The sequence below is a fragment of the Poecilia formosa genome, unplaced genomic scaffold (genome assembly GCF_000485575.1).
Source record: "Poecilia formosa unplaced genomic scaffold, Poecilia_formosa-5.1.2 Scaffold630, whole genome shotgun sequence".
NCBI lineage: Eukaryota > Metazoa > Chordata > Actinopteri > Cyprinodontiformes > Poeciliidae > Poecilia > Poecilia formosa.
The window spans coordinates 175,381-201,260 of NW_006800569.1; the positions used below are offsets into that span (position 1 = coordinate 175,381).

General features: G+C 40.4%; 1 protein-coding gene across 2 annotated transcripts in view; it reads right to left on the bottom strand.

Moving 5' to 3' along the window:
• Nucleotides 1–6,073: 6,073 nt before the first annotated feature.
• The window catches only part of rybpb (RING1 and YY1 binding protein b), a 46,707-nt gene continuing 26,900 nt past the window's right edge, over nucleotides 6,074–25,880 (bottom strand). Inside the window, exons 3-5 of one of the 2 annotated variants that reach the window (XM_016665884.1) lie at nucleotides 13,742–14,059; nucleotides 12,954–13,052; nucleotides 6,074–9,268 (exon numbers count right to left, since the gene is read on the bottom strand). In XM_016665884.1, the coding sequence (XP_016521370.1) occupies nucleotides 9,019–9,268; nucleotides 12,954–13,052; nucleotides 13,742–14,059 (667 nt within the window). In that variant the 3' untranslated portion in view covers nucleotides 6,074–9,018. The remainder of the gene's footprint in view (nucleotides 9,269–12,953; nucleotides 13,053–13,741; nucleotides 14,060–25,880) is intronic. The other variant, XM_007541769.2, reaches the window with a different exon arrangement.

Genomic DNA, 25,880 nt, shown 5'->3' on the forward strand with positions numbered 1-25,880 from the left:
TAGAGCGTATTTTTTGTCATTTCAGTTTTCACCACATGTTCATGAAGACAATTAAACAAGCTGCAACTAAACCAGGGTCTTCATTTGTGGTTTAACTCGGTGTCACCAACATCTTCGTTGAAAACACTACAGTGAAAAGGCGGCAATTGATGATTCCTCACAATCAAAATGGCATCCAGCAACAAGTCTGCATGCAGTGTAAGAACGAGCCGTTCATCTGGATCAGCAGTAAGTGCTACTTATGCTCGTGCTAAAGCGGAAGCTGCTAAGGTGAGAGCATCCTATGCAACCAAAGAAGCACAGTTGAAAGTTGAAAGAGCACAAAGTGAACAGGAAAAGGCTAAAATAGAGGCAACATTGGAAGTGATAACATTACAAAAGGAAGCTGATGCTGCTATGGCCGATGCCCCAGTGCTGGAGGAAGCTGAAGCAACACAAGAGGAGCCCGACAGGAGAAAACCTCCATCAGAAAAGTCAATATTAGAACGTACAAGTGAATATGTACAATCTCAAATGGGCATAATATCATCTCCATGTCCTGAAGAAGCACCAACCACCTCTCGCCCACGAGTAAGCTCACTCAATACATTTGTATCATGGCATCCTCTCGTTGAACAAAGTGTGGAGCCACAACCCATCAGCTCTGAACAAAAGCTCACTAAGGACAATGTTGTTGCTCTAAATATGCCCAGTCAGCCTAGAAGTGAAATGAAACCAAATATTTACCTCAACCCAACTTGTTCGCCATTCACACCTCACTGTAACACCCCAGCCAACATTCCATACCCAGTTGAGCCATTTGCCCAATACATGGCAAGACGAGATCTAATCACTTCGGGCCTTTACCCGTTTGATGATAGGCCAGAGAATTATGGAGCATGGTACTCTTCATTTTCTAGTGCAACAGCGAAGGTTCACCTAAGTCCCATTCAACAGCTAGATCTCATGACAAAATGGTTAGGGAAGGAGTCGAGTGATTAGGTAAAACGCATACGCTCAGTACATGTCAACAACCCTACATTGGCTCTATATAAAGCATGGGAGAGACTAAGCGAATGTTATGCAGCTCCTGAAATAATCGAAAAGTCGCTCTTCCAACGATTGGACAGTTTTCCAAGAACAACAGTCAAAGATAACATCAAGCTGGTTGAACTAGGGGATCTGCTACAAGAGATTCAAAGTGCCAAGGAAGATGGCTACCTTCCTGGCCTACAATATCTGGACACTTCTCGCGGAATTGGGCCAATTGTTGAAAAGCTTCCACATGGACTTCAGGAAAGGTGGATGTCACATGGATCTCAATATGAAGAGGAAAATCAAGGCTGTTTCCCACCCTTTAAGTATTTCTGCCAGTTCGTGTGCAAAGAGGCTAAGAGACGCAATGATCCAAGTTTCCACCATCAAAACGGCCAAACACACTCAAGGCCAGAAAAACTATATTCACAGGACGCCATGTTTATCAAAATAATGGACAATGCTATGTACAAAGATGAGGACAACAGTTGGGTTGCCCCACTTCCGTTTAAAGAACCTCGCCAGCGACTGCCAAACAATAGAGCACTCACAAGATTCTCATCCTTAAAACGCAACCTAAACAGGAAACCAAAAATGCAAGAGCAATATGTGGCCTTCATGGGAAAGATCTTTTCTAATGGCCATGCTGAGTTGGCACCCCCACTGAAAAAGGAAAAGGAGTGCTGGTATCTTCCAACTTTCAGAGTTTACCACCCACAAAAGCCTGATCAGATCAGAGTTGTTTACGACTCTAGTGCTCAGTACCGTGGTGTCTCACTTAACAACGTCCTCCTTACTGGCCCTGATCAAAATGACACACTCCTTGGAGTTCTCCGCTTCCGGACCGAGAGCGTTGCAATCATGGCAGATATACAGCAAATGTTTCACTGTTTTATGGTGCGCGAGGACCACCGTAACTTCCTCCGTTTTCTTTGGCATAGGGACAGTGATTTAAACAAGGAAGTTATCGACTATCGCATGAAAGTCCATGTATTTGGCAACTCACCATCTCCTGCTGTTGCTGTTTACGGACTTCGCGAGGCCATCAGAGCAGGTGCAAAGGACTACGGTGCTGATACTGTCAAGTTTGTGGAGAGGCACTTTTACGTAGATGATGGCTTGATTTCTGTTCCTTCTTCAGCTGAGGCAACAGACTTGCTTCAAAGAACACAAGCTTCACTCGCTGAATCCAATCTGTGCCTGCATAAGTTTGTTTCTAACTCACAGGCAGTTATGCAGGCCTTCTGCCCAGAAGACTGTGCAGCAGTCATTAAAGACTTAGATTTAAGTGGGGAAGAAATACAATCCCAGCGAAGCCTTGGTCTTATTTGGGAAATGACAACCGACACGTTCACTTACTCAGTAGCCGACACAAACAAACCATTCACCCGACGTGGTGTTCCGTCATCCATCAACAGTGTCTTTAATACCCTGGGCCTATTGGCACCAGTCACAATCCAAGGAAGAGCTCTGCTCAGAGAACTCACTTCAGGTTGGGACACACCCTTTCCAGAGGACAAAGTCCCCCTCTGGAAGGGGGACTTTGTGGAAAATTCCCTTCAGGACCTAAAGGAACTACATGTCCCTAGAACCTTCACATCTACTTCACTCAGTCAAGCGACGCATAAAGAACTGTTTATTCTCAGATGCATCAACTAAGGCCATAGGGACCGTAAGCTATTTAAAGGCAACCCAAGCAGATGGCAAAGTTGAGGTTGAATTCATAATGGGCAAGGCAAAGCTAGCTCCCCTGTCAGAACCAACTATACCAAGACTTGAACTCTGTGCAGCAGTCTTGGCAGTGGAAATGGCTGACCTCATTCAGGAGGAGTTGGACTTACATTTTAATGCAATACACTTTTATACCGACAGTAAGGTGGTAATAGGCTACATCTGCAACGACTAAAAGATTCTATACATACGTCCACAACAGAACACAGCGCATTTGCCAGTCGTCAAAGCCAGAACAATGGCACTATGTGCGTACAGAAGAAAACCCAGCAGACCATGCATCGAGGTCATTGTCAGCAGCTCAGCCAAAAAGGTCAACATGGTTCATTGGACCATCCTTCATCCGCCATCCTCCTGCAGAGATACCACACGAGTGAAATGTTTGACTTAATCAAACCTGACAAAGACTCAGAGATTAGGCCAGAAATCAGAACTTATGTTACTCACCTCTGAGTACTCAAAAGTGAACGTTTCGGGCACTTTTCTACTTTCAAGTCCTTAGTCACAGCTATAGCAAATCTTATCCACATCACAAAATCTTTCAATGGGACCAATCCAAACAGCAAATGCAAAGGCTGGCACAAATGTCACCTACCTCGAACTCCAGAGGAGATAGTTCAGGCAAAAACTGTCATCCTCAAAGAGACACAAAAGGCCCACTTTGAAAAAGAACTTTCTGCCCTTAATTCTGGCAAACCGATCTCAAAGCAGAGGCCTCTACAAAAGCTCAGTCTAATCCTGCAGGATGGTCTCATTTCTGTCGGAAGTCCATTTATTCTCCCTAAACACAGTTACATCTCCCTCCTGCTCACTTGTCATCACCATGAACTAGTGGAACATCAAGGCCATCATCTGACGGAGGGAGCCATCAGGGCTGCAGGACTGTGGCTTTTAGGGTGCAAAACACTTTTCAACTCAGTAATCTACAAATGTGTAACCTGCCGCAAATTGCATGGGAAACTAGAACAACAACTCATGGCGGCTCTACCACCTGAACGTCTAAAAACTTGTTCTCCTTTTACTTATGTCAGCCTCGACGTCTTCAGGCCCTGAACTCTTACTGCCAGACGCACCAGGGGCGGAATAGCTGAAAGTAAGCTATGGGCCATTATGTTTACCTGCATGAGTTCAGGGGCTGTCCATATTGAGGTAATCGAATCTCTAAACACCTCTCCAGCTGTGTAAATGCCCTCTGTCGCTTCTTTGCTCTAAGAGGTCCCGCCAAACAGTTATTGTCGGATCGAGGCACCAATTTTGTTGTGGCTTCCAAGGAACTAGGAATGGACAAATCAATGCAGAAGTATCTAACAGAGCAAGGTTGCAATTGGGAGTTCAAACCTCAACATGCCTCTCACATAGGAGGGAGCGCATGATCGGAATTGAGTATTTGCACACATTGCAACAAAGACAGAAATGGACTGTATCGTGTAGAAACCTCCAAGTTGGTGAACTAGTTCTGCTAAAGGACGCGCAGGTTGCACGCAACAGCTGGCCCATGGCAAAGGTTACTGCAACATTCCCAGGTAAAGACAGTAGAGTAAGAAAGATCGAGGTAAAGGGATGGGTTCTAGGTTGTGTAAAGACATTTATGCGACCAGTTACAGAAGTTATCCTTCTCATGCCAAAGGACTCGATGTATAATGGATTGTTTAGTATAGTGGCCTCATTAGTGTAGTGGTCAGGCGGGGAGTGTGTTGTCCTTAAGGCATTTCTATAAATAAGTAAGTTCATAAGGTTAAATTAATAATTCTAAAAATATTTTGGTGTAATTAAAAATGATTGCAAGTTGTTTAGACAAACAATTCATGCTTTATATAAGTTTGTATAAAAAATATATATTATTGGTAAATTCTACTTCCGGTTCCATTTACGTACTTCCGGTATTCCGGTTTTGCTTCGAAAACAAAGGTTCACATGCAAGAGGCAGCATGGAAATGTTATCAGTTGCCATCCACTCTGAATTGTCATGCAGGAACGCCGTAAGTTACATCATATGGCAGCTTATACTGTTTAGTTGGATATTATTGTTGATTTTCCTGTAATGTTATTTTAGCGAACTTGAACCACTTAATTTGGGTATATATGTCTCTACATGTTGACATAGAGCGTAATTTTTGTCATTTCAGTTTTCACCATATTGTTCATGAAGACAGTTAAACAAGCTGCAACTAAACTCCAGGGTCTTCATTTGTGGTTTAACTCGGTGTCACCAACATCTTCGTTGAAAACACAACAACAGCAGATCCCAATTGTTCACAGTTCAGTTTTTGTTAGTTCATCTATTTGTGAATATATCTGTGGAAAGTCACTCCAAAGTTCTTGTGGAATGACTCTTAGTGGAATTTTCTGTTGAGCGTAAAATATTTGACAGAAAATGCAATTTGGGAAGGCAAAATATCTGGGGGTTATGCTAGTTGACACAATTCAGATGTACCATTTCTTTTCCATAGCGCTGATTGAACCGATTGCAGTTTTTTGGCTGATTGCCAATTACCAATCTTTAAAAAGCCTGACCTGCCAATTCCAATTTTGGCTGATGCCATTTTTTTTTGTCTGAAATTTTGCTAAATATAGCAAGAAAGTTGCTGAGTTTGCATCAGTGGGGAGACTACTGATAACTGCAAATATGCAGACATGACTTGGTGGTCTGGTCTGTCAGTCAAACCTCACTCATGGGAGAGAGAGCAAAAAAGGACAGCGGATGATTTTTAGACCTTTGTCATACTTCATATGTATGTATTGGCCAATCACTAATCTCTCCAAATTAAGGAAATTGGCACTGATAAATCAGCTGGCTGATAAATCAGTGCACCCCTACCCTTAAAAGCAGAGAAAAGGAAGACTTTAGCCGTTAGCTTCTGCGGTAGCGCTAAGCCAGTTTCCAGCTGTGTGTATCAACACTTATTGAGGTATATTTGGTGCTTGAACTATTAAAGTATGCAGTTTAAATGTTTTTAGACAAGGTATCAAATATTTTCAGTTTAACTATTCATGGGCACTCCCAGTGTGAATTACTTCCAAAAAACCCTGAAGTTGGAATTCTAGGTGGGAAGGTCAAAGGTTGCTCAGCATTCCAAGTTCAGACTGCTACATGTAACACACACACATATCCCTGCCAAAGGCAGCAGGTGTAAAATATCTAGTAATTCTTAAGGCAATACACATTGGGGGAGGATGTTCCTTTGTGTTTAAAATGGAGAGAAACATGTGGCTTTTGATTTGTGTTGCTAATAGCCATTAGCATCAGTGCTTTATCAGAACCTCACATAAAAACTCTTTACACACGTGAGAGGTGTCGATGAGAAACCCGAGGCAACCAGAGGACAGGTTACTTTGACAGTTTTATTTGTGAAAAACTACAAGCAAAATTCATAAATAGACATTTCTATCTGAAACGGAGGAAAAATGATCAGGTTAGCCTAGAAGCGCAAAGTCGTGCACATGCCAGAAACATGTATTAGTTAACATCATTAGCTAGACAAGGAGCCGTGATCTGCTGAAAATGCTGCATACATTTCCACACCAGAAACATAAGGTGACGATTTCACAAGAAGGAAACAATGACACATCAGCTGGAAGTCAAACAAAAAAGAAGGAAGCAACAAAAAACTGGACTAAACAAAGAATGGATACTTGTACTGTTTCTAAAAGTTTCTCTTTTTTCTTAAACCAAGCAATAACTTTAAAAGCATTGTACAAGACATTGTTACAGGAAGAAAAATTAGTTTTGTATAATACACTTAATTGGAAGTTCACGTTTAAGGTTATACAGTAAATAAAACAAGCATTCTATATTTGGGTCTCTGAACAAACAAAGCTAAAATATGTAACCATCTTTACACAGTAAATTAAGGTTACTGGTTGCACACAAGAACAGAACTGCTTGCGCGGGAGGGGAAAAAACCTGGAAAACTAAAAACAGAAAAAAAAGGACCTCAGCTTAGTTACTCATAGTGTTTGCCTTTGCACCTTTTTAAAATTCTATTTACAAGCAATAATTCATATACCCAGCAAAATGGCCATCTGTTAATTTAACAATAAATGCCGTGAGTACTCCATCCTTGTGAATGTGGTTACAGCCGAGGCAGGTGAGAGAAAGGAGCTTTTCCAGACCTCATCGGTTCAGATTGTGTTTAATTCTCCTTCCTTCTCAGCCTGATTTTTACAGTTCTGTTTCTGCTCAACACTGATTCTGTATGCGATAAAGCACAAAACTGTAGCTGTAGCTAAATGCAAGGGTGGTTAAAAAGAAAAAAGAAAAAGAAAAGTTAACTCCTGGACTTGTTGGAACAAGATTATCGTTCTTTTGTGAGAATCTGCAGAGCAGATTTCATCCTTCCCTCTATGTTTCCTGGGAGTTTCTATTGCTCTATTGGTGACCTGAAGGGGGGAGCTACGCGTTGCTGCACTGCGTGAAGCTAGCTTCATACCTAACGAGTTAACCTGGGCGCGAGGACTTACTTGGCCAATGCATTGGCCTTGAGCGTGTCGCGGTTGTGCGCCACCGTTCACACGAACTAGAGGTTTTGGACAGTTCCGGTCCCACCACACTGGCATTTATGCGATTCCTCCATGAAGGCTCATTTTAGGAGAATACGGCTTACAACACGTGTCAACTATAAACGCAGTCTCATGCGAGCTCAACACAAACTTTCAAAAGCACGACTATAACTCAGCTTTTTAGTCTAGAAGAATGAAGCTTTTGGTTTTTCTTATTCCACTAAGGCAAAAGTCTACAGTACAGCAGCCCGTTCCTCCCCCTTCCCCCACACCGGGTTAGCCACACACAGAGACACTGAGTGTACAATAAGAAGACCATTTACATGGATTATATTAGTCTTTATTTAAACTGTTATTCATCTCACACATTAGATAATTGCATTTCAAATTGTTATTCATCTGTATGTATCATGTCATTATGAAATTCCTTTGGTCCTTCAATAAATAAAACTAAGATATCATATACACATTTATTCTTTATACAATTTCTTACAGGTTAAAGGAAATTATGTTGATCTATTCTCAGCTAAGGTGTAAAGTTCTTTAAAATCCTTATATTAAGCCTCGTTGCTATAAAATTTTATTCGCATTCCAATAAGTACTGTCATGTTTTTTGCCTTCAGTGACAGGAATCTTAAATGAATACACATAAAAAAAACAAGTCAATTGAATTGTCAAATTTGATTTTTTTTTTTTCCACTTTTGTAGCATGCACTTTCCATGTGAAGATGAAGATCCAAACATTGTCTTCAGGACCACAACAACAAAAATAATTAAAATGATCAATTTTTGACACCATAAGGTCTGGCTTTTACAGTGTGACTTGGTTTCACCAAGAACTGCATCCTTCAGTCAAAGAAACCAGGAAGCGTGGCCACTCCAAACTCTGACCTTCAGTCTATAACTCAACGTGTAAAGCATGGAATGTAGAAAATATCAACAGCTTTTAGTGTTTTACACAACAGCCTACACTGTACAGTGAGAGGACAGAAGGTATTGTACAATCTGCGAGAGCATACTAAATGGGAGTCAAGCCGGTTAGAGAATTAAAAAAAATTGCCGAGGTTTCCACAGTGCTGTTGAGAAATGTGGAGGACAGTTTGATTCATAAACACTTTCTCACATTGAGGAAAAAATGGGCACTCCCAGATCTGTAGAATCACTTCACAGTGTATTTAGCACCTGTGTGTGTGTAATCCTAACATTTTTAATGTAGTGAAAACACTGATCAACCAGCAGAGCTACGCAGCAAAAGCTTGAACGTAAAAATCTGAAAATATCAAAGCATACAGGTGCAACAGGTAATAAATAAGGGGAATAATAGTTATTTAAATGGTGGTGGTTACTGTGCCCAGTGGAGATTTCTTCTTTACAAAAACAGAACAAATGGGAGGGGGAAAAAAATAAAAAATAAAAAAAAGACTTGGCCTCACACCCACGTACAAATATAAAACAATACAGACAAATATTTGGATGCTACCAGGAGGACGGGACGGGGGTTAATCCCTGCAACCAGGACGACACGAGTAAGTTTGTTTCCCCTTAAAAGGCGCCACACACCATTTCTCATCCAGCTGGCTCCGCTCAGCATCCAGGGGGAAATCATGGAATGGAGGGCAGGGCAACAACAGGACATGGTGACAACTCCCTCATCACCCTCCCCCCCCACCTCCAATGGGATCCATAGTGTCCAGACGTATGGGCAAGGAGGAGAGTGGGAGTGAAGCACTGGGAGGCAATGGGAATACACAAAAAAATAAGAGAAGCAGGCGCTCAGAATGACTCGTCGTGCCCCACAGACAGGTCCCCTTTGGGGGTGGAGGCACGCGACGAGCCCTTGTCCATGCTTTCGGAGCCAGAGCTCTGATGCTGCTGTTCAGAGCCCGCGCTGGACGTGATGGTGGATGAAGATGTGGATGAGGAGCGGGTCTTCTCCTTAAAGTCCGTTATGATCACTGTCACGTTGCCTACGGTGATGGCCAGCTGCTGGGCGGTGCTCCGATCAATGTTCTTCAGCTTGGGCCTGATGGCACACACAAACAGAAATGACTGATGAGCAGAATTAGATCGCCAGTCCTGATCTGTCATCTTTTAGATTGTGGCGACTAGAGACGCAACAATCTGATAGTAATATCTGTATCAGTCCTGATATTTCAAAAAATTCTGGAATCGGTATTGGTGGGCCCAACCCATAAGGGCAGACTTGTTCAGTCTAATTCTATGCTTTGTGCTCTGAACAATGTCATGCTTTATTATTTATTTTACATTATATATAAAATTCCTAATTGCACTTTCTGAACCATTTTATTATTTTACATTGGCTATTACACTCCTAATTGCACTGGCTGAACAAATTCAAGTTGTGTAGTTTTTACATGCTTCACCAAGCTTGTGAAGTCATTGGTGGATTTAAGTGCAGAGATCAAATAAATTTGTAATTCACTATATTCATGTCTTTTTAAAACAAGAAACAATTTAAATCAATTCAACACTGTTTTTCAGTATCATATCTGTATCGGCTGATACTAAAGCTCAGATATTGGTATCAGATGTGAAAAAAAGTGTATTGGTGCGAACCTAGTGATAACACTCTTAAGTGTGGAAGTTGTTACTGAGAGAAAAAGATTTAGTTGGCTGTTCTTCCAATCATTGAGGTAAAATAATTTTACTAATGCAAATCACGTTACATTTGTAGGTAGATTAGCAGATATGAATTAATGACGGTGGCTCCGCTTTGTTCCTGAAAAGAAGCTCTACAATTTCATAATTTTTAAATAGTTGAGTAATGTTTATACTTAGAAAATTAAAAATAAAAAAATAAAAAAATACCAGTACAGCTTACATGGTTTGGGCCAGAGTGTTATATAAAGTACAGCATTTCCAAAAATTCATATCAAAAAATACAAAAATGAAAAAAATATATAATAATAATAATAAAACTTTGGGACGCTCCAAAAGATTGGGGCCCTGAGCTACTGCCTCTATAAACCCTTTCTAAAGTCTGGGTGAAGAGAAGAGGGTGTTATCATTTGAGGCACCAGATTAAAGCTTCAATCTAATCCACATTCCCATGCACTTGCCTGGTCTGAAGAATGGAATAAAATACAGAAAAAGAATAAACACAACACATCACATACGCAGCTATATGTCAGACAAACAAGTTTCTAAAAAGAAAACTATTTTCTACAGAGGCATGCAAGCTGGTCAGGTACTTTTAGTCCATTTTTAGTCACATTTTTCCGTTGATTTAACAAAGATACCGGTCAAATACAGAGTAGGTGACATTGAGTAATTTTTTCTGCATTTGTTATGACTGGGCATAGCATTGGTCAGCAAGTCATTGAGTCATTAGGAATAATAAATATACATTACATTGAACAAATCAGTTTGTGTTAAGATACATGATCTTCTTGCTCAAATGAAATGCATGAGCATAAGAATTATCACTGGACTTTTCTGAAAGGAGGTTCGTGTCCTAAAAGTTCATTAAAACATTATTACAAAACTGTGCAGTGTGAATATTAAGCACTTTCAAACACTTCATACAAAAATCAAGCACTTTCCAAATCTTAAACACACTTTTTTTTTAATTCAAACATTTTCAAGGATTTCAAGCACCAATGCAAATCCTATAGGTCTGTTCAGAGGTCGCGTTAACAGAATATTTTCCGTATTTGACCGGTTATAATTCACACCCTTGACTGATGTGAATTATAGATTTTATGCAAAGAGTTAATCGCAGAGGCAATTAAAAGCAAATAATAGAAAAGATCCTTTCTGAATTTGATCTCATGGACACTGAACTAAATGCATCTTTCTGACCGGGAGCAGGCAGCGTGTTGAAGAGTGATGAACAGGACACTTTGGAGCCTCTTGTTCAGAAGCGCATTGGTTAAAGGGGAGTGTTTAAATCCAGTCTCCAGTACAGACCAGAGAAAAACAAAGAGTATTCAATGTTGTGTTAATCCATTTATAGTGTAAACAGAGGAGCCGGCAGTTTATCTTGAGGAAATAAAGGTGCAGAAGTTAATATGAATGCTACATGCGCAGTGTGCTGCAAAACCAATGCTGCGAAGAATTAATCTCAACTTATCCAGCGGTTTCAACAAATGGAGCTGCCCACAAGGAGAGAGGCGCTTAGGAGGAGCATGGCAGACGCAACATCTGTCCGTTTCAGGACAGTGAAACCACACACAAAAAAAGAAAATAAAATCCTTGTAAAAGCGCACGCCCAGACCGCACACAGGATAAAACACTCAGAGTTCAATTGATCGGTTTGGATCACACAGATCCAACTCGGTGATGAACCAGCGCAGATTTTTTCTGCAGATGTGAACCAGGAGGAATTTGAGAGGCACTGTGCATTCAGACCTCAGCAGGTGAAGTGCTGGTAATTAACGTGGAGTCGTTTAATTTCAGTTATTATAAATTATTGGGGCCACAGTCAGTGTTTTTTTTCACTGCGGAGAAAAAGTTAGATGTGTTCATCTGCTCTATGTGTGATGGATCTGGATTCACGGTTCAACTAGGTTATTAACTAAATTGCATAAAAATCCAGCTAAATAGCCTACGTTAATATGATTATAATTTGACGGGTAAAAATAGAACATGACTGATTTTTTTTAATGCTGTCGGTCAAAATGACGGAGAACAAAAAAGTCTAGCACGACCTCTGGGTCTGCTGATTACAAATTTGGCCAATACCAACTTTTTTTGTCTGAGAAGTTGATAAATATAATAACAAATTTGCCAAGTCAGCAATAGTGGAGTGACTATTAACCACACACATGCAGATGTGACATGGTGGGCATGTCCTCTTTGACGTTAGAGGAAAAGGACACAGTGGCTGATTTTCAGACCTTTTGTGGAGGTAGCATAGATTGGTTTAACATGTTTGGAAGTAAATGCGAGCGTTAAAATTCTTAAATATTGTTATTTAAGAATATATTATACTTTGAAGTGATCTTTTAGAGGGGGGAAGTACATTGGGTATAGTGCAGTTTTATATTCCAGTTCTTTTCAACACTGGTCCTCAAGGCACACTGCCTCGCAACTTTTAAGCATTCCTCTGCTTCAGCACACGATTTTAAGTGATGCTTAATTAACAGGCTGAATTTGAATGTGGTGTGTTGAAGCACACACATGTAAGTGTGCCTTGAGGACCCAGGTTGGGAACACTGCTACATTCTGTGTGTAAAAAAATATATAAAATAAATACATTTTAAATGTACAGATACCGCTATTCTATAGCTTGGAGGAGACAAAAAAGTGTAATAAAGTACACTTTTAATTTTTCAACAAGTCAGAATAATATATACATTTTTAAAATAGCATTTAATCAATTATGGAAATCCAAAAAGCTTTACTAAAAATCCAAAAAATTCAGCAAAAAAGGCAGCTTAAAGTGCTTTACATCATAAAAACATCATATAGTCACCAATTATGAAAAAAGGAATAAACATTACATTTGGTCAAATGTTATCTCTGGTCCCAGGGCATGTGAGGGTGCTTACCAGCATTATACTAGATTACTGAACTCACTGGGTGACACATGAAGAGTCAGAACAAGTGCATGAAAAACAGAGTGGGTGTTTAGTATAAGATCAATTGTGAATCACTTCACGCTTCCACACCTCTTTACTGGATGAGTTTCATTAACCAGAAGTGCAGTGAGTCGTGTGCTGAGCCACAGAAGGCTTACTGCTCACCTGGAAATGTGAGAGTTCTTGTTGGACTTTGTTGCTGATTTCCCAGACTGTATGCTCTGTTTGTCACTTGGAGGACTCTGATTGTTGTCCAATTTGGGTCTGCGGGAAAACAGAAATGAGGTGAGGAGTTATGGAAAACTACCATCCACAAGTCAAGTTTATCTGTGTTAGTCTAGTTCAGCAAAAAGGGCAGCTCAAAGTGCTTTACATCATAAAAACATCATATAGTCACCAATTATGAAATAAGCAATAAACATTACATTTTGTCAAACGACATCATTCAAATCATCAAGCAAATACACAAATCTTTATCAATGTTCCACTTATTACTACTCAAAAGCAACTCTAAACAGTTGAGTTTGAAATATAGACTTTAAGGAACTCAGTGTTTTGGTTGTTTTGCAGTTTTCTGGAAGTTTGTTCCAGATTTGTGGCTCGTAGAAGCTGAATTCTGCTTCTCCATGTTTGGTTCTGCAAAGGAGACTGAAAGGTTGATACAACAGATCTTTAATGTATTATGGTGCTAAGTCGTTCAGTGGTTTATAAACTTAAAACATTTTAAAGTATTTTAAAGTCAATTCTCTGAGCTCCAGGGAGCCAGTGGCAGGACTTTAGAACTGGGGTAATGTGTTCTATCTGCTGCAGTAATCAATGCGACAAAAGATGAACGCCTGAATGTGTTTCTCTAATGCTTGGGCAATAATTTCAGTTTTGTTTCTAGTCAGCTGGAGAAAGTTATTACACATACACGCATTGATTATCCCCAAGTGACAACCCAGCATACTGACTCTGACACTGACTTGGTCTTTTTGCTGCTGGGCTTCTTTGTGACAGCTGGTGTGATGTCCTTCTCCCTGTCAGGTTTGTCTTTGACAGGCTGCTCTATCTCGCTCTTGTCCTTCTCGGTGATGTCCCCCTCTGGTGCAACGCTCTCAGGGCGCTCTCCCTCGGGGCGTCCCTCCCCACCGGCCCGCTCTCCTTCACTGTGTGGACGCTCCTTGTCCGTGCGCTCGCTTCTCTCTCTCCGGTCCTTCTTGGGTGGGGGAGGCATGGTGTACTGCTGAGCTGCCTGCTGGGCGACCAGCTGGGAGTTTATCCGAGGTTTCCTGTGGAGAAAATCCGAGACAAAGTTTATGGATTATTGTTGTAGAGGAACCATAAGCTGACCCTTGTCATGCAGCAACTTGGTAACACTGCAGCAGTCAGGGGTGAAGAAATGGGTACCTAGTCCTAGCTACAGTAGAGTTACTTATTAGCATTGCACCTCTGTCTTGAAGGCAATCTCATTAACTCAGGACTGTAATAAAACAAATGCACGGGATCACAAGGTGGAAAGTTGGCAGAATGTCGCAGAGGTTCTCTAATCTGATTACTGCAGGGTTGGCCCCATTTGTCTCAGTATGAGATTCAGTCGATCATGGTGTTTGCTTTCTAGCAACCACAGAGCACTCCTGAACTCTAATCACACTACTATGTTGATGCATTTAAAATGTTCACACAAAGAAATTGTGACCTCTCCCTCATTCTGCTCTGCAAAGACCAACTGTAGGAAAGTACGACATCTTGCAAAATTGTTTATACCATCTTTACCACAAACTTCGGTGTATTTGGGGTGACAGTGGCAGGAGTTCGCCCTGCAATCAGTGGATCACTGGTTCAATTCCTGGTCTGCCTGCTTCACCCACCTTGCCTGCTGGTGTGGGTCAGAAGGGCCAGTGGCACAAAAATTTGGAGCCTTACTTTTGTCAGCCTGCCCCAGGGCAGCTGTAGCTACAATCTAATAGCTTGTCATCAACAGTATGTGAATGAGCCCTTTCAGATTTCAATTGGAGATATAAAAGGGTTTACAAATAAAATGATTATTATTTTACTGGGATTTTATGTTTTAAGTAGCTTATAATTGTGAATTAGAAAGAAAATGATGCATGATTTTCAAAATAGTCAAATTTTAAAAACTAAAAATTTGACTCAACTTTGTCAGTTCTTCACAGAAACACTTTGAGCACCAATTGCAGTTTTTTTTTAGCTGATCACCAAACTTTAAAAAGCCCGACCTGCCAATGTCAATTTTGGCCGATGCCATTTTTTTATTTTTGTCTGATTAGTCGCCAAATATAGCAACAAAGTTGGTAAGTTGGTAACGGGGGAATATTATTATCCACCCACATGCATCCTGTGGGCTGGTCCGTCAGTCATCCCTTTCTCGTGGCAGAGCAATAAAGAACTGGCTGATTTTTAGACCTTTGCTGGGGTAGATAAAAGCAATTTAAGCATTGGTCGATCATTGATCTCTCAAAACTGAGGAAATTGGGGCCGATTTATTGGTGCAACCCTACTTTTGGATCTTTCTTAGTTCAAACTGACATTTTGGCCCATTCTCCTTTACAAAACACCAAAGATTCAGTCAGATTGTATTAAGAGAGTTCAAGTTTGATAACAGATTCCAAATTTGAATTAGGTTCAGACTCAGACTAGGCCAACGTTTCTCAATTATTTTCTGTCCTGTCCCCCCTAGGGATCATATTTTTTTTCGCACGTCCCCCCACTCAGTGCCCTTCCCGCCCCAGAATTTAAATACTATTATGGATCTGTTCATATTTAATAATTTATCGTACAAACCACTGGCTCTAGCATTGTATAACCTTATTATCAAAGCCGCTGTTTTATTGTTCTAAGTCTCAAAATAATTTCCACAATTACTCCACAATTATTGAATCACTCAATAAACTGAGTGATTCACAATAACATCTAATCAAGACTACTAAGTTTGAAAAAGAAAAAGTGCAAATGATTGAATGGGATGTGCATTTTTAGACTTAATACAGTAAAACCTTTTACAACTACAAGCAGTGGTTACTTGTCAGCTTCTTCAGTTTAGTTTTTCACAAGGTACATAATTTTTAACATTGTGGAAAAATTTTCAGCAATATTGCTAATATCTCAGCTTGTCGGATGAGAAGAGATGAAAAGTGCATAACATTTTGAATGAATAAAAAGACAGGTTTCGTCTATTTCCTGGCCTTTTTTCTGCGAGCTATGGTACTTGCTGATGGAGTATAAGTGCCGGGCTCTGAGTTTTTGATTTGGGTTTTAAATACGAGTAAAGTTGGACGAGAATAATATTGTAATTTTATGATAACTTTTCACCATACTGCACTAAATTGCGGAATACTTAGGGTCTTGCAAGGTTATAGTCGGTACTGGTTTAGCAGATGACTAAGTACTAAATGTTTTAGCACATCAAAAGCAAATTTTCAGCCCCAGGTCTTTAAAACGATTGTTTAAACAACTTTTTATTTAATAGAAAAAAACAGACTTGCTGAGTGGGTCAAGTTACACATCACTCTATCGAAGCTTTTTAACTTAACAACTTTCTTCAGGCAATATTGCATCTTTACTCTGCCAATATTTACATTATCCTGCTAATGCTGCTGGGTTCTACTAGTGTGACTGTATTCTTATGTTTGAAAATGAAAATGTCTTAGCCTGGCCATAAAACTCTGTCATACTTGCTTTACTGACGTCTGCTGCCGTTTTTTTTTCGTTTCAGTGTCAAACCTCTCCATCTCTCCTCTATGACGGTAGATGTATTTCAAAATATCCACGCTTGTGTCCTTCGCTCCGTTTTTTTCTTCTGCTCCGTTTACAACAGAGCTGTGTAGCTACTTCTTTTACTGGCTTCAACAGGCAGGCTGTTGATTAGTTTGAATGCTGCTGCCACCTAGTGACCGGAGGCTTGTTTTTCAGCTAAGCATTAATAAAGATAATATAAAGTCTTGCTTCTTGCGCCCCCCCTGGACATTTCGCCATGCCCCCTTGGGGGGCTGCGCCCCACTATTTGAGAAGTACTGGACTAGCCCACTCTACCATATGCTTTGATCTAAATTACTGCCTTGCAGCTCTGACAGTTCTACTGGCTGATTAAATTAATTAACATTCACTTTTCCAACTTATAAAAAAGGTTTTCTTTCAGAATTTTCCCAGTATTTAGCTCCTTCCATGTTCCTCTGTGACGCTGCCACCATCTTGTTTCACCACAAGGTTATGTCTATACCTTGTGCACATGTAGCCAATAACTAGACCTTAGTTACCGTCCAACACATCATGTTTTGCATGAAGGCCATAAATTTTCATTTTGGTCTTATTTGGTCAGAGCATCTCTGCTTCACCGACTATGAACACTTCTGCACTAATCCAGACATCTGGGCTTAGACACACTCATACACACACCACATGAATCCTAGCAAATCCACTGCAACATAATGGACACCAGCTGGTAACATCTGTGGAGACTCCCCTCAGGGGAGAGGAGAAGCTGACTGCACAGCCCAAACTGCTGCCAGCAACTAGGAACCCATGGAGAGAAGGGAACCACTGCTGCGTTCCTGGATCAAACCAACACCTGTGGGCTGCTGAAGTAGCTACCCTCTTATCAGGAGAATTAAATGTGTACCAAACCCTTCAAATTCTAGCTTAGACACACGAGCTAGCTGGGATATAGAAAATCAGCAAGTATTTTTCTATATCTCAGGAGAGGAGAGTCCTTGATCTTCTCACCTCCAGTTTACCTGCAAAACCTGCAGTCAAATAAAGAGCTAAGAGTTGAAGAAACTTGTCTGATTCGAGCACCACTCCAGATAAACAAGAGCTGCTGCTGAAGAAATTAGAACTTCACGTTCCGTTTTAAGTGGCTTTCTGCTGAGAGTGGCTTTCATACAGCTGTGCAAGTGGTTAGCCTCAGTGTTTCGATTTGATGACGGTCCGGTTACTCAATTCTGCTCTCAAAACATTCTCAGGTTCTTTCATTAACTGACTCTCTCCACTTTGCACATCTCTCCGTTTCTCGGTAGAGGACTTTGATCCTCTGCATTTGTTTTGAAATTTCTCAGCGCGTTTCTTGGAAAACCCTCCCCAAGAGCTATTACACACTCGAGAAGAGTCTCCTTAGAGAAGAGGAGGCTTATCAGAAGGCGATCAATTACTGTATAATAGAGCATCATTTTGTAGCATTTGCGCTACACACGAACAATAATGCGAGCTGCAATGAATACTGATGAGTGTTTGGCAGTTGATCCATCAGATGCAGTACCCTGGAGTTTTTCTACCTGTTGCTCTGTGTGAAACCTCCATGGAAGGGATTAGGAGCATGGGAGTGAATTATTCTTCCATCCTATATTCATTATTCCCATCAAATAATAATGGAAATAGTGATTATTCTCATCATTATGAGAATAATCACTATTGCAATTTGCTACAACTTTTAACAAACTGTAATAGTCTTTTTAGTAGCTTGTTTAACTGTCTTCCACCTAAGGATTCTAAAACGGTGCCCTTATAAAATACCTAATTATTACAGACTTTAACCACCTCGCAAAATATGTTTAAGTCTCTTGAACGTAGGCCTGTCACGATAACAAATTTTGCTGGACAATTAATTGTCTAAAAAATTATTGTGATAAACGATAATTTTGTTTCAAGACCTTTTGGCACTGATTTAATGGAAATGACTAATAATAGATGTAATTTCCTGCCATAGATAGATACACTTTATTTTCAAAAGAACACATAACACTGGAACTGATAAATTAAATAAACAAAACAACCAAAAATAAAATGGATTCTCAGTCTCTATTAACAAAAAACGTACATGAATAAAAACTAAACAACATAAAGCCAAAGTGGAAATAAAAACTGCATTCAACCAAAAGAGTACAGATTATGAAGTCTGTATACTATATTGACCTTCAGTAATCAGTAGATTTAAATAGAGAAGATGGACACATCCGACTAACTAATGTAATAGTTCACACTACACGATTTTTTGCCCCCATTTTCCCCTTACAACAATCTTAGATCGTTGGCCGATCTAAGATTGTCGCTGGTGATTTCATAACCAATCATCCTGCAGTGTGTGGTGGGTTACGGTAGATCATCGTGGCCACTCCGATCTAAGTCAGGGGTTTTCCCCGACTGGGAGCTTAAAGCTGAATATGACAGGTAGCCAATCAGAAAGCCGGATTCTCCTCCACGCTTTCTGAGGGAAAATTACGGAGGGGAATCCCAAACAGCTGACACGCGTGACACGAAGTCCAGCGGACATTGGAGATATGTGGAAACATTAATATTTGTTCATCATTTCGTGCAAAGAATATAGAAATGACAAGGAGAGGAGTTGGAGCCAAATTGCTACCACAGTTGATAAACCCGGTAACTTTTCAGCTGTTCTTCGTTAACGTGACATAAATAGGTTATAATGATTTTCATTCGGTCAGGACTTTACACTGACTCTAGCCACATGCATCACAGGTAGATTCTAGTAAAGCATTGATTAATGCCTGGTTTTAAAATTGGTTAACTGGACTTGTAGCCATTATTTTGTGCCCATGTGGCTGGACACCACACAGCACGATCGAACCGTTATACCTAGGATTTCTGTCGGCTAATGTGTGGTCTCAGGTTTTGAAAATGGGCCGACAATCGGCCGACAACTCGTGTAGTGTGCGCTGGACATTACATTAAGGAAAAGAGGAAGGAGGTTCAGTGCAGAGCACCGGAGTTGAGCCTTTTTTCAATCAGTGTCGTCAACAGAAAGAAAAAAGGCAGGGAGAGACCATAAAGCCGATAATTAAAATGAGATCATAGGTTTAATTTATTGTGCGATTAATTGATTTATCGTTTGTCGTGACAGGCCTACTTGAACGTCTCAAAATTTTTGTCACATTTCTACCACAAACTTCCATATAGTCTCATTTTTACGGAGCCCCCCATGGGACACGGGGAATTTTTTTTTTCTTTTGCGTTCCCTCGCAAAACTTTTGCGTTCCCTCGCAATAATCTGATCAGTTCATGCGGCATAACTGATACTATAAGCCTTTTTTACGGTGGCCGTCGTACTTTCTGCTTTAATATAAGCTTATAAGGTTTTTCCATGGACTTTTGAGTTATTATCGCGGGGTAATAAGTCATCTGATTGTGTCTCCATTGTGTTCGTGTCTGAATGGTTTAAAGGGCTGCTTTCTGTGCCGTTCCATCTGAGCCTTAACAGACATAAACATGCAGTAAATAAATCGATTTTCAATCAGTTTTTTGCACCAAAGTGTTAATAATAATAAACACGTTTTATTATTATAAAACACACCAAACTAATGGTGGTAGACGGCCGCACTGGATTAACTCCGTGTATCAATCAACTCCTAACCTCTTCTTTGTTCTGTCACAATTATTGATTTTTTAAATTTTTATTATGCTCCAAACTTTGCGAGAACTGACCACCCAGCTCACCCGCTTCCTCATACACACACAGCCAGCAGCGTCACCTTCCCATTCATACTTCATGACAGTCACTCCCACATCAACACGCCCACCACCAGGTGTCAAAGCTGCTGCTCCTGTCATATCAATAATTACTTATTTCATTCATGTTGCTCTTATAGAGCCTCATTGAAAACGTGTTTATTATTATTAACGCTTTGGTGCAAAAAACTGATTGAAAATCGATTTATTTACTGCATGTTTATGTCTGTTAAGGCTCAGATGGAACGGCACTGAAAGCAGCCATATAAACCATTCAGACACGAACACAATGGAGACACAATCAGATGACTTATTACCCCGCGATCATAACTCAATAGTCCATGGAAAAACCTTATAAGCTTGTATTAAAGCAGAAAGTACGGCGACCACCGTAAAAAAGGCTTACAGTATCAATTAGGCCGCATGAACTGATCAGTAGATTATTGCGAGGGAACGCAAAAGTTTTGCGAGGGAACGCAAAAGAAAAAAAAATCCCCATGTACCCTGGAGGGCTCCGTACATTTTATGTTATAGACCAGCACAAAGTAACAGATAATTGTGAAAAGATGAAAGAAAATTACACTATATCCAGTATTTTCTTACTTCAACAAATTGTGATTGTACATGGATTTCCTTTATGTACAATTAAAGTAGAGGTGTGCCGATCAATTGGCCACCGATCATAATCGTCCGATTTCCATGAAAAAGTGTATGATCTGTGATTGCCGATCACCAAAACCGATCACATTTATCTCACTTTGCAGCCTGTGTGTGCAGCTGATCTCCCCTTTCCTTCATGCTGCGCAAGTGCGCAGCAACAAATCCTGTCGTGTGGAACTATAGCGCTCTGAGAGTGAATGGGGACGTTTGTGTGTTGTGGTGGAAAATTACCTCGGGGGTGAAGCACGACACAATGCATCATTACAACAAGTCTAATATGGTATTTACAGTAACGTGTGGTGAGGTTCATGGCTGGTGAGGCACTGACTTAATCAAAATCATATGGCGCCCTGCATATTATTGTTTACATGCGGAAATTTCGCGCATGAAGGGCAAAAAGACTATACTTTCACATGCCATCCATAGCCATGCTGCCATGGTAGAATAATTCCGTTAATTCAATGAAACTTGGAAATATATTGTCATTTTAGTGCTATGCTGCACAGCAAAGGGAAAACGCTCTGAAGTACAACTCAAAACCACTTTTTTCTCGCTCTCTGTATCGGCCAAGCTACATGTAGACTCACTGCGTGTAGCTTCACTTATTTACTGTATCGCTAGCTCGCTGTCTCTTACTCTGCAGACACGGAGTAAGAGACATGACCGCCTAGGATCATGACCGCCCCCTACCATGAGGCAAGAGAACTGCCTGCCTCACCTCGAGTCTGTTCTCTGCTATTTCTGATCACAGCGCAGTAGGGCTGTGGGATATATCGAGTATACTCGATGTATCGCGATAATTTTAATTCACGATAGTTAAAATGGCTATATCGCAACCACCGAGTATAAATTGTCATTCAAATAATAAACTTTCACCGTCAAAATTACTGCGAATAAGGTTTATCCGACACCCTATAAATGCATCACTAGTCTCTCTCTCTTCTTTTTTTCTCGCTCTCTGTCGGTGTTAAGCTACATGTAGACTCGTTGCCATAGAACCGACAAGAGCCCAACTTTATGTATAAGGATTCAGGATCAAAAACACTCGAACATTACCCTAGAGCAGAACATTCAGTTTGTTGCAGTTTTATGCTTTTAGACTTGATGTGTATTTTGCAATTATTAAGTGATCACTGTGGTAGATTAGCCACCGCTGCTAATAGCCACGCTAACACAGCCATGGTTGATTAGCTAATTTAAACACCTGCTTTACTGAAGATATGTCAGTTTGTGTGTAAGTCGCCTTTTTATTTCTAAGCTGAACAAAAACACACCTTATTCCACATCACATCGATTTGTTAAGTTTGTCAAAGTCAAGGAAGTAACTGACTCTTCCCTCTCCCTCACCATTTTTTCCTTAATTAAAACTTCTTGGACCTTGTTATCTATTCTTAGTGTAGACCAGGGGTGCCCAAAGTCTGTTCTCGAGGGCCGGCATCCTGCATGTTTTAGTTTTCTCCCTGGTGGTAGTAACAACGTGTTCAGTATGTCAATGTTCTTCTTAGGCCTCTAATGAGTCATCATTTGAACCAGGTGTGTTAAACCAGGGAGAGAACCAAAACATGCAGGATGCCGGCCCTCGAGGACCGACTTTGGGCACCCCTGGTGTAGACAGTTCATAGCAAAACACTGCAAACTTCTTATTTCATACATCAAGCTTACTTTAAGTCTAGCAAGGAAAAGGGGGCGGCAACATGCACGGTGACGTCATGCTGCAAGGAGTCTATAGTTTAAAACAACGTCTGAAGCTAATTTAAGAATATCGCGATATATATCGTGTATCGCGATATAGCAAAAAAAATATATCGAGATATTAGATTTTTCTAATATCGCCCAGCCCTACTTCTCAGCACACGAAACATGTTACACACAAAGGTGGTGACAACAAACACTATACATTATATAGCTAAGCTAAATGATGGAAAATCAGTTTATATATTAAAAGTTTTTTAACCATTTTATTGGCGACGTACAGACAGGAGGAACATGCTCTCATCGAGTGGCAGCCAGCGCAGTTAGCGAGAGGATGCACAATCGTTGAGGCTCAGCTTGCTGCTACCTCAACGGCTTCGCTTCTGAGTATTTGAATGGGAAAACGCAAAAATTCAGCGATTTTGAAGAAAAAAAATTATCATAATTGGTAAAGCTAAATGAAAAATAAATACTTCACAGTACAACACACAGGATGAAAATAGCAATATAAATTATCTTATTCTTCCATGATGACGTCACTAGGTATTTAAAAAACAAACACTTGGTGTGCTGTGGTGGCACAGGGGTTAAGCACAACCCATGTATGGAGCCTTAGTCCTCGATGCAGCTGTCGCAGGTTCAATTCCCGGCCTTGGCGACCTTTGCTGCATGTCTTCCCCCTTCCTCTCATTACCCACTTTCCTGTCAATTAACTATCAAATAAAGGCCACTAGAGCCAAAAAATCTTAAAAAAACAAACAAACAAAAAAAAAAAAAAAACACTTGACGGAGTTTGGCTATATCGAGGCTCAATGCAGGAAAAAGCCGGAGCGGTCAGATAGCACAACTACCAACACTCACCCGGATTAGCATCACAGTCAGAAAGCTAAACAAATATCCTGAAAAATAATTCAAGTCTTGGAGCAGGCAGTGTAAAACACTGGTTCTGCTCTTGTTGTTGGACTGCCACTACGCACTACTGGAAGTAATATTTCACAGACGTAGTGCCACTCAAGCTCCACCCAACAGTGAACTCTCACACCAAACAGCTGCTTAATGCCCCACCGTGTAACTTAAGAAGAAAAAAAAGATTTTAGATATGTATTAAAATATGTGTATTATGTCTAAATTAGGTGAATTTATTGGCAGATCGGTGATGGCAGAGGTTGGCCTCATGGATGATTGGTGTTGGAATCAGCAGCAAAAAACCTGATCGGAGCATCCCTAAATTAAAGGGATCAGAGTTTAGTTGGAAAACATTAGTGAACATACAGAACTATGAAGATTTCACAACATAGCACATGTGGGGGAGAGTTCTAGAGGTTTTTAAATGGTTCATGATAACCTCTGGAGGAGCAGCAGCGATCCACAGCTCAGTTTGTGGATCACTGCAACATCTTCAGCAATCCACCGGTATTAAGAATGTGGCAACAAGTAAAAAGGCTACTGTAAGGAAGCCATAATAAGTACCATTTGCCTCAAGTCATATTGGGAAAACAGCAAATACGAGACAGACAGAGCTCTGGTTAAACAAGACCAGAACTTTATGGCGTACATGCAAAGCACTAAAACAGGAGGAAAACTAACTCTGGACAGCACCCTGAACACATCGTCCCCACAGTAAAGGCCAAGATACACTGCTTATGTCCGACTTCTAAAGCTCAGAATTTTTCCTGACGTACAGGGTCTGAATCGGGGTCCATCTACAAATCACCCAACTTTCGAGATTGAGTATTCACAGTATGTGTCAGAAATCCTAGCAGCATAAGCACATTACAGCAATAAAACTCAAAACTGTTTAAACAAAATCACCGCTTCAGTCTTTCAAACATTTCTCTTGTCTTTAGCGCTCCATCTGTGTATTTTGTTGGGCTAAAAGATGCCTAATAGGTAGTAGGCACATGGAATNAAATCAGTTTATATATTAAAAGTTTTTTAACCATTTTATTGGCGACGTACAGACAGGAGGAACATGCTCTCATCGAGTGGCAGCCAGCGCAGTTAACGAGAGGTTGCACAATCGTTGAGGCTCAGCTTGCTGCTGCCTCAATGGCTTCGCTTCTGAGTATTTGAATGGGAAAAAGCAAAAATTCAGCGATTTTGAAGAAAAAAAATCATCAAAATTGGTAAAGCTAAATGAAAAATAAATACTTCACAGTACAACACACAGGATGAAAATAGCAATATAAATTATCTTATCATTCTTCCATGATGATGTCACTGGGTATTTAAAAAACAAACACTTGGTGTGCTGTGGTGGCGCAGGGGTTAAGCACAACCCATGTATGGAGCCTTAGTCCTCGACGCAGCTGTCGCAGGTTCGATTCCCGGCCTTGGCGACCTTTGCTGCATGTCTTCCCATTGTTGTGAAATTTCTACGATACAAGGACAGATCAACTATTCTGCAGCGCACTAAGGCCCTTAAAGGATCTAAGATTTTCATTAACGAAGACTTCACGGATGCGGTAAGGAAAAGGAGGGCGGAATTAATGCCGGACTTAAAAGCAGCACGTCAAAGAGGGGACATTGCTTACCTACGTTATGATAAGTTGATCACCCATCCACGTACTAGTACCCCTAAATTATCCAATAATGCATGACAGACAGCTAGACATAGATGATGGTCACTACTGAAAGAAAAACATGCAACAGATCGCGGCCTATGAGGATATAGAGCTAACTGTATTCCAACAAAGAAACTATCATCAGAGAGATATTGAAACTGACATTGATCCTGATAATTTCTATAATGACATCAATGATAGTTGTCACTATTACAGCGATGATCAGTTTAACAATAGGATTAATATGGAACAAAAGCTGTCAATAATTCATTTTAATAGCTTTATGCAAATTTTGACAGCATTAAACAATATATTCAACAATTTTCACAGACCTTTAATGCCTTATCAGAAACTTGGCTCAATAGTGATAAGGATATAGACTTTGAAATCAATGGTTATGAAATGGTTTGTAAGAACAGAGAAAACAAAAATGGAGGGGGGGTAGCTTTATATGTGGACAAGAAGTTTAATTATAAATTGATCGAAACAATGTCAATTGTCATGGATAACNTGGTGACAACAAACACTATACATTATATAGCTAAGCTAAATGATGGAAAATCAGTTTATATATTAAAAGTTTTTTAACCATTTTATTGGCGACGTACAGACAGGAGGAACATGCTCTCATCGAGTGGCAGCCAGCGCAGTTAGCGAGAGGATGCACAATCGTTGAGGCTCAGCTTGCTGCTACCTCAACGGCTTCGCTTCTGAGTAT